The sequence below is a fragment of the Leptidea sinapis genome, chromosome Z, assembly GCF_905404315.1.
Source record: "Leptidea sinapis chromosome Z, ilLepSina1.1, whole genome shotgun sequence".
Taxonomy (NCBI): Eukaryota; Metazoa; Arthropoda; class Insecta; order Lepidoptera; family Pieridae; genus Leptidea; species Leptidea sinapis.
In genome coordinates this window covers 20,793,218-20,803,419 of record NC_066312.1, presented here as the reverse complement: position 1 = coordinate 20,803,419, position 10,202 = coordinate 20,793,218, and the positions used below count along the sequence as shown (strand labels likewise).

At 32.7% G+C, this 10,202-nt stretch overlaps 1 protein-coding gene and 1 long non-coding RNA gene across 6 annotated transcripts in view; one reads left to right on the top strand and one right to left on the bottom strand.

Moving 5' to 3' along the window:
• The first annotated feature begins 920 nt into the window (after positions 1–920).
• On the top strand, positions 921–2,189 carry LOC126978697 (uncharacterized). Of its 2 annotated transcripts, XR_007732670.1 has the most exons (3): positions 921–1,004; positions 1,137–1,309; positions 1,424–2,189. It is a non-coding gene; the product is annotated as an uncharacterized LOC126978697 (long non-coding RNA). The 2 variants fall into 2 exon arrangements; XR_007732669.1 differs by lacking the exon at positions 921–1,004 and having other exon boundaries at positions 1,011–1,309.
• Positions 2,190–5,149: 2,960 nt separating this feature from the next.
• LOC126978694 (glyoxal reductase-like) overlaps positions 5,150–10,202 on the bottom strand; it is a 48,172-nt gene continuing 43,119 nt past the window's right edge. For all 4 annotated transcript variants that reach the window (XM_050827705.1, XM_050827701.1, XM_050827702.1 and 1 more), the window contains 4 exons: positions 7,767–7,847; positions 7,571–7,678; positions 6,674–6,954; positions 5,150–6,092 (listed from right to left, as the gene is read on the bottom strand). In XM_050827705.1, the coding sequence (XP_050683662.1) occupies positions 5,742–6,092; positions 6,674–6,954; positions 7,571–7,678; positions 7,767–7,847 (821 nt within the window). In that variant the 3' untranslated portion in view covers positions 5,150–5,741. The remainder of the gene's footprint in view (positions 6,093–6,673; positions 6,955–7,570; positions 7,679–7,766; positions 7,848–10,202) is intronic.

Below are 10,202 nucleotides of genomic sequence, written 5' to 3'. Positions count from 1 at the left end.
TAAATTTATCAGTGGTTGTGTTATAGAAGAACTAGCTTTTTCAATAGAAATATCACAACAGTAAATTAATAGATCATCAGCATACTGAAGAACATTTACACTATTAAGTGATGATTTTAAATCGTGTGTATAAATATTATACAATATTGGGCTAAGTACTGATCCCTGGGGGAGGCCCTTTGAAACAAGTCGAGTAATTGACTTCCTGTCATCTAGTTTCAGGATTATGTATCTTTCGGAAAGCATGTTTATGATAAAATTTGTTAATAGCAGAGGTATATTAAGTTGTAAAAGCTTACTCTTTAAAATACTTTTTACGACATTATCATAGGCACAATTTACATCTAAGAACGCAGCTATTACTGATTTATTATTTGAAAATGATAATTGAATATCAGAAATGAATATACTTAAGCTATCAATAGTACTTTTCCCACGTCTGAAACCGAATTGGGATTCACATAATAGACCGTTATGCTCAACAAATGAATTTTTTGCTCTAAACGATTTTTTATAAGATGTTCTGTAATTTTCATCAAAACAGAAGAAAGTGCGATTGGGCGATAGGCAGAATGGTCTGAAGAACACCTATTAGGTTTCAGTACGGGAATTATTTCTTGACGTTTCCACGTGGAGGGGATGTTACCAGATGTCACTATGGAATTTATAAGAGATAAATAATAAAATAAAGCATCATCATCTAAATGAGAGATAAAGGAATACGGAATACCGTCCAGTCCAGGAGCAGAATCCTTAACATGAGACAATACACCTTTTAGTTCAGTGAGAGAAAATATACTGTTTAAACCAAAACAGTTGTCATTATTTATATTTATTACAGGGTAACCAATTATTAAGTCTTCAGGAACGAAAGGTGGAGCCAATTTATCTAAAAAGCTATTAACTACTTACTTACTGAAAAGGGATTGATTTTGGGGATGAATCTTTGTATGCAGATCTAAACCTTCTTATATTTTGCCATACAAGAGATGGTTTGACATCAGGTGATATTGAATAGCAGAAATTTTTCCAGCCATCAAATTTCTTTTTCTTTAGAAATTTTGAAGTTTCTGACATACTCTTTGTAAGAATTTCAAAATTCTCATCAGTGGAACATTGACAGTATGTAATTTCAGCATATTTTCTTCTCTTTACTGCCACAGTACATTCGTTATCCCACCAAGGAGGAGAAGGAATAAAACCCAAAGAGCTATTTTTACTTGGAAATATCTCATTGGTAACCTCAATAAAGATTCTTGCTAAAGAATCTGCACACTGAGATTCTGTACCTGGATTAATTTTTGGAAGTGTAATAATTTTGTTTTTTATTAGATCTTTATATAAATCCCAATCAACATCATTAAGCTTATATTTTAAACGAGGAGAATAAGTTTTATGTAATACTTTATTGTTATTATTGCAGGTTGGAAATGATAATAATAGTGGGAAGTGATCACTACCAAAAGTAGATCGTAATGGATCCCAGGACAAAGAAGAAGCAAGATTAGGTGTAGTGACTGTTAAATCTGGAGCACTTGGGCCCTCGTCAGGATGAGAACGTCGTGTAGGACGACCATCATTTAATATACACAAATTCACTGAATCAAATATATCTATTAATGTGTTACCATAACTATTAGAAGATAAGTAACCCCAGGATTCATGGCGACAATTAAAATCACCAAGGATCATAAAAGGCTTCGGAAGAATGGAAATAATATCTTTAATTTCATTTAAGATTGAAGAAGAAGGATGAGGTATATAAATAGATACATAACAGATATTTTCAACTAAAGCAGCAATAATAGAAAAATCATTACTGTGAGAAGGAATAGAGAAGAGAGAAAAGGAAAGAGGGTGTTTCACAAGCATGGCTACTCCGCCATGCCCATCCACACGATCTTCTCTGAGACATGAATAACCACGAATCTTAAATAAAGATCCTGGTTTCAACCATGTCTCTTGAAGAGCACAGATATAAGGTTTATATTTATTTAATAAATAAATAAGATCACTTTTTTTAGGAGTGATGCTTTGACAATTCCATTGAAGAACTTTGTCCATTATTTGGTTTATAAATTTGAGTAATTGCAGAAACTAATAAGGCAGCGTTGGACGGTGAAAATTCATTCGATTGACTAAGAGATTTTATAAGAGAAATAATTAAATCAATTACTGAGGATTCCAAAGGATTTTCATTTTCTTTGTTAATTAATGCACATCCATTAGAGGGTTGGGGAATATTAAAATCCCTTAAAATTTCTTGGTGAGCAGATTTGTCATATCCTTTGCTAAGTGTAGGTGGAGGCTTTGGTTTAACAAAAACAGTTTTTTTTATATGAAGTATTGTTTATAGCTTTAGGTGTTGAATGTTGATGCTGGGTTGGAAAAGTAGTAGGAGTGATGTTAGGTGATGAGAGTAATGTATCTGCATATGAAATTCGAGAGACAGATGGATGTATCTTTGAAGCTTCTGAATAGGAAATACAGTTTTTAGCCATTGATTCCTTTATAGCTCTTTGTCTTTCATATTCTAAACATTTTTTATCAGTTGCAATATGGGAACCTTTACATAAACAACAAGATATAAAATCATCTTGAACAGAGCAGTTATCACCACTATGTCCTTGACCACATCTAAAACATCTTGGTTTAGATCTGCATTGAGATTTCACATGACCAAACCGACAACAATTGTAGCATTGAATAGTAGGATATATATACAAGTCTACAGTAAGAGAAGTGTAGCACATATATACTCGTTTAGGTAAAAACTGTCCATCAAAAGTAAATACCACAGACTCAGTACATTTAAGATGGTTTTGTCCATCAATCATCATCTTTCGTTTTATTCTCCTAATTTTTATGATTGGACCACAGCCAATAGGAACAGAAACATTATCTTTTTATTTCCTCTTCAGACCACTCAGCTGGTACTCCTCTGACTATTCCTACTCTACTCACAGAAAATGATGGAATAAAAGCCTTATATTTTTCATTTTCAAAATTTTTGTTTTCAACAAAGTCATTTGCATCTTGGTACTTAGAAAAAGAAATAGATAACCTATTCCGGCCTATCCTTTTTAAACTTCCATTCACAATATTTTTAATAGAATTTCTTTTGAGAAAACGACCAAATGTAACTGGATGTAAAGTAACATTATCATCGGGAGATGAATACTGTTTCTGAATGTGTACAACAAAAGGAGCAGCATCTAATGAGTTATATAACAGCCTTGCAACAGGGGGCTGTGGCTGTTGTGGAGTGTCTGTGTTATTTTTTTGTATTGTCTCTACTACTATAGAAGAATTATTGCAGGAATCGACTTTGGAAAGAATTTGTTTGTCACTAATGTCTACACATTTGCAATCACTTTCCTTAATATCTTTCTTATCACCACGGTGTTTTCGTCGTCTTTTATTACAGTGTCTGCATATTCTGGGTCGAGCTGACACTCTTTTACGGCCACTAGATGTCTGAGACACAGAACCATCTGTATCCATAGTGCTACCTTCGTCATTATTAGAAATTGTCACTACATGACCTATATCAGGGGCTGTCCCCCCAGGATCATCCGGGGGGTCCATCATCTCATAGAAAAGTGAAGAAAAGAAGACTTACCAATAGGATGAAATTTACACAAATTAACACTTTAATAAAAACTAACTACTAAAATATATACAAACTACAACTTATCTGATCAAAATATCAAAATATTTACATGAAATTTAAAAATAAAATGGAAAAAATTATTAAAATTACGTGCGACCGATCTTAAGTTTCCCGCCCTTTTCCAAAGAATCTAGAGAGCCCTCTACGCATTATGATCTGTCTATTTGAAAACTAGCGCCATCTGGAGATTGGCCCCGAAAATAACTATATATAAACTTCAATTAAATAACTACCTAACTCTACTTTTTAATGTATGTATTGCAATTTTTTACTTATTTAGTTAATTATTTAATTTTGTCAAAACATAGAACATAAATGATGGATTTAGTAGTGTATATATGCAAAATGGAACACGGGAAATAAATGCATGCGCAAACGCTAGAAGTAGCCGCCATATAATGACCAGTGGGCAGTGACACAAATAAAGAAAAGTTGAAAGGTTTCAAAGCGAGTGACAGCTGACAAGGCTTTCATTTTCGGGCCAAATAAGAGATGGCACTACAGTCTTCTGAAAACGTCACTTTAAGGCATCTGTCCCACCCCTGAAAAGGGGTAAACACTAAAGCTAAACATCGGTATTCGGTTCGTTTTTTATGTTCTAATGTATATATTAGTGTCTAATGTCTAATAGGACGTATATTATCCATTACTTTTGCGTAGTTAGAAAACTTCTTGAAACCTCCTGAACATTTGTCCACAACTGCTGAGCAATTATACGGACCTTTTAACTGTTGTTAAAGAAGATATTTCCTAGTAAATGCTAGTAAAATTACTCGTCCGTGAGTAAGTGACTAGATTTTATATATTATTTTTATTCTGGGGAACAGGCTCAATAAATTTTTTGACCATCTCCTTTCTCATGAGTACTATTAATGAGCATTGAACAACTCCGGAATACCTAAACCTCTTTTGCACAGGATGCCGTCTAGATGATAGATCTAATGAGTCCATAGGGGCACATCCTCACAGAACACTATTACTTCTAGTGCCAAATAATAGTGTGCAAGCAACAACAAAATTTCAAAATGGAGACTGACCTTGCCATGTTCAATTCATATGGATTACCCAAGGCGACAAGCGTTACACAGCGCCACTCAGAATTTTAGAAAATAGCTCTGTATTGTACATTGTAAGTAGGGCATTTTTCATCTTGTCAATTCTCATCATTTACATGCAGTGAAAGACAATACAATCATAGTTTAATAGAAATATTTTTTCTTGGTTAAGGCTTTTCTCCAAATCATATTGAAAACAAACATCAACAATAAGTTTGCTAACATTATATTAAGTACTAGTTTTCTTCTTGGAGCATGATACTAAAATAAATACTTAGCACCATACTCGACTTTAGATTGCTATCCTTACTAAAATAGACTAAACAGGTAATATTCATATATTTGTTCAGCTTTTATAGATGTGCAGATGTTGGCAGCCTATGAAGAATAAGGTATGTGAATGAAAAGTAAAAAGACAAGATAATATTCATAACTCTTTATTTCAAAATAAACATTTTTCAATATCTCATTATAGAATATTACATTTTCTCTTACATCAACATTGGTTAAGGGTATAAAATAAAATAATATGTGCTGAATATAATGCACTCATGAACTCAATATACTCAAAAAATAATTCATTAATCATAATATTGAAGCAACAAATCAAAACTACATTTCTAAGAAATTATAATGTCTTGATTATTATTATTCTTATAGTTATTTTTAAAAACATGATGGAAGAAATGCCATCGGGCTAGTTTGATGTTTAACATCCTTTAGAACTGATTTCCTTGGCAAATACTTATCTATCTAACATGTTTTATGACTGCATAGCAATATATTGTTTCAACAGACAGTACAGACGGGCACCAAAATATGGCAATTTAAAAAATATTTTGACTTTGTCACACAACATTTCCATGTCATTCATATTAAAATTCAATATTCTCTCAAACTATTGAGATGTTTCCTCCCAACATTATTTGTGTGGTTATTTATTATGTTTATAATATGTAAGGATGTCCTATAACATAAGATGTATTAGGACAATTAAAAATGATTCTCCATGTCTATTTTATGGAAGTTGGATCCCAGGCTATCTTCGGTTGCAGTCCCAAATCAAACAACAACTCTATTTCGTTGCTTGACAACCTGTCTTGTAACTGTATATTCTGATGAATGTGTTCAGACTTTGTCGATTTGGGTATCACCATTATACCTTGTTGTAATGCCCACAAAAGTAACACCTGGGCAGCAGATATAGAATGGTTGTTAGCAATGCAATTGACCAGAGGATGTTCCAAGAGAGAGGAGTCCCCGTTTGAAGTTCCGCCAAAAGAACAATATGCTTGCATCACAATTGAATTTTTCCTGCAGAAGTCTAACAAATCCATTTGATAATAAAATGGATGCCATTCCACCTGAAAAAAAATTGTTTATAAAAAAGTTCAAAATAATACTTAAGAAATACTAGTTAAATATATGTTATTGTTTAATAAATATTATATGAATATGAAACTTTGATGCCTAAAATCTTCATGTAAAATTTTATTAACATATTAAAAAGGTTTATTATTTTATATGAGTATTAAATCTTTTAGGAATAGTTTATCATAATTATAATATGTACAGTATTGCTATTATTACTACATTCAATATTAATAAACAACCATATTTTTTATATATCAGATAATTAGAACAGGCACTGGTGGTATGTCTTAGGGGTGCAAAATGTTGGTGATCAACCAATAGTGTTTGATATGTAAGTTTGTGTGCTGTGAAAAAACACCAAGCAATTTCCTTTATCACATTTGATAACAAATAAAGGAAAAACCAAATTCGTCACTTCTATTTCATTTCAATTGTACATCATTTATTAGTTGGTGTTATTTCTAGACCAGGATATTTGTATTAGTATTTGTATACAGGATAGTTTCTTTTAAAGTTGAAAAAACAAATGCAAGTGTGTTGAGTACTTGTGTAAGATTAATAGCAGCAGTACCTGATTTACAACAGGAACATTTGAGTGGTTACTGATAATTTCCTCCAGATGTTTGACTGTGTAGTTGCTAACACCAATAGCATTCAATTTGCCTTCACTGTACAACTCTTCCAATGCTTTCCATGACTCGGCTCTAAGTTCGGCATTCTTTGGACTTTTACTGTCAACTTTAGAAGCTCCAGGAAAATGTATTAAATACATATCAATGTAACCCAAGTTAAGATTGTTCAATGATTTTGTAAATGCTTTTAGAGCTGCATCTTTGCCGTGATCAGAAGGGCCTGTAAATTTTAAATATTAAACACTAACAACAGGAAACAATCAGTGTGAGTCAAGACTACAATAATCTTTTAAGCTGTGTTAAAGTTGAGCTGGCATAATCTAATATTAAAATATCTGATAAAATGTTTTGCCTTATTTTATATTTTACTTTAAACAAATGTTTACTGATCATTGATGAGTTACAGAAGATGTATTGACAATTATTGAGACCAAATAATGAGGCTTTATTATGATAAGATGTGATGACGGAAACAAAACATTCACCGTAAGTGATACAACCTGCCCATAAAATTGCAGTGGCCACTGAGGATTCTAGGAAGACCAAAGTACTGAGTGGTACAGTGAATGTGCTTGTCACCTATGAGAAATTGATATTCAAAACTCAAATTCTGTTGGCACTCTACTCCTTGGTGGCATAAAAAGGTGCTGCTGTGGTACCCATCTAGCCGGCACCTTGGGCTAAGAAACCTGCCAATGGTCAAAGTAAGATTTAGTCATGTAAAGATGATGATCTATGGAAAATGTTGGAACCATTTTCATTCCACTTATCACACATTCCACAGACATAATATATGCTTTGAAAAGGCCAAGTCTCTCTATATTAATTAAACATACCTAGTTTGGTTGTTATGAAAATATCTCGACGGTCGAGTTCATATTTAGGCAGTAACGTTCGAAGGGCTGCACCTAACCAATGTTCATTGTTGTAAACACTTGCTGTATCTAAAATATAAAAAATAAATGAATACATAACTTGATCTAAACACCTGTAATAGTCATAAATAATCACTATTATAATAAAATACCTTACCAAACAGCCTGTATCCAGCAGCCAAGGCACCATCCACCAACATATACATATCTTCATAATTTCTTACTCTATATGTACCAACTGAAAAAATTACCCAGTAATTACAATTAATACAGCAAATAGATTGATGTAACACCCAAATCAGAATACTTTGGAAGGAACCACATCCAATATAATATGAATCAAGTTCATGTTAAAAAGAGTTTTAAATATAAACCCCATTATTCATAATAATCTGGTAACTTAAAGCATTGCTAATTCTCACTCTATCATCTGCTATTGACATAAGTCAGAATGAGAAAAAACACTCCTAAGTGGCCGTTTAAAGTTAGCGGACCATTATGAATAAGGGGGAAACTATATACCAAAATATAAATTTATCATGTGTTGGATGGATCAATCTTTAGAGTGTGAATTCATTTTTTGTGTAAGGATGGTTTCTGAAGATGGTGGTTGTGATTATCAAAGTAATTAGGAATAATATGCCGTAAAACAATGATTTATTAAATATGATGGTGGACTTAGTACCGCAAGCTGGACTTGTTCATAATTTGATCCATGGACAATCCAGTATTCCCATTACACATTTGAGGGAAGGAGGTCCACTCCTTCACACTACTCCATTCACAAGCAAAAACATTTTAGTGAGCATTACAAATATGATAAGCGTATGCAACTAAAAAATTATTAAAAAGTAATGTTCACAAACAACCCCACAAAATGTTTCTATATAATGCAATTACAGTGGATTTTATATAAACCAAAAGAATATATTTACGTAATATTCATAAGATTATGCAATCCCAATATAGAAGGTTATTAGGTGAGCCAGGAGCATCTATTTCCCATGCTTCTTTATATTCTTTACCTATATATATTGTAGGCTTTTTGAATGAGGTGTTTATTTATAATTTTTAAAATTTATTATAAAGAAATAGGTTAGAAATATTATTTTAACTTAAAACTTTTAAGTTAGTTAACTTTACTGCAAATGACTCCTGAAAATAGCACAGGGTATGGCATAAATGAATGACCTGTTATAAAAATGGGACCTAAACAGGTTCTGGTGTACAGTGTGGTTTGATGTGCACACTGAAATAAACGGACACAAGACATGTAGATATCAAAAACATTCAGAGTTCAGACAATACATAACAAAGGGAAAGAATAAAGAAAGGGGGCAAGCAATGATTTCATAAGGGATTTTGAAGTTTTTTTGTGGTGGTTAAAAGAAACAAAAGATTTAAGATCTATATATAGGTTTGGACACAGGGAGGTAGAATGTTACACAGAAAAACTGTTTTGTTTAGGCAGCTAAAAAGAATTTGGTCTGCAGTGCATTCTCAATGCCACAAACACAGAATGGGCATTGGATAATATACCAACTGTGCAGGTGTGAAGGAGTACTAGTGTGACCAATTTGAAGTCTGGAGGTGACCGATGTTGTCTGCTTGTCCACTGGATGATACTGATATAACCATGGTTTAGTTGGGATTTTTGGGTTGTATGTAACTGTAATACAAACCTTTAACACATTTTGAATGACTGTAATAGAGTTGCCAGTGCATGTCAAGTTCGGATTTGGCCAAGAAAGAAATTGTGAAAGAAGCAACGGAAGTGTTCCAGACAGCCTATTACTATGGCTATATATTATGCTATTTTACCAAATCTTGTTTATGGAATAGTGATTTTATATCTTATATTGAAAATATTCATATCATTATTATGAACATATTCATTATTATAAGCTATAGGTATATACTATTATATTAAATTATTTGGGCTGCTATTAATAACTCAGTTAGTTTCACTGGGTTGTTTATGCACTTAAGACTCTTGATTAGGCCATTGTGTGCATTAGTTAATCTCCTCTACTCCAACCAGCCCACTTCATCTCAGACAAATAGCATCCTTTTCATACTGCTACAGGCATCAGGTAGTGATTGGAGCATGAATTTGTGCCAGGTGTTCATCCACATTCCTGCACTTTGTGAGCACATGCTGTGGTATTTCTTCTGCCTACATGTATCCTCTGCATAATGCACTGTATGTCACAGCAATGGTAAATAGACACTTATTTATGGTACAGTGTTTATAATTCTCTCTAAGTTCTAAAGGATTCTCTAGAATTCCGATTATAGATGGCCCTAAGTTAGAAACTATTTAACCCTAAATCATTTATATATGTTTCTATGCATAGGTTAATCTTCATCTAAGTTCTGTGACTGTTTGCCAATATTATGTAGTAACAGGTGTTATCAGTCAAAATCTCACTACACATCTCAAACACAAACAATCTCACATTCTTTCAAGGCTACAAATGGCAAATTGTTAATGTAGGATAACAGACAATATTTATTTGTAATCAGAGGAAAAAATGTATTAACTGAAATAAATGACTAAGATAAGAAGAGTAAGGAAAACAGACAATATTTA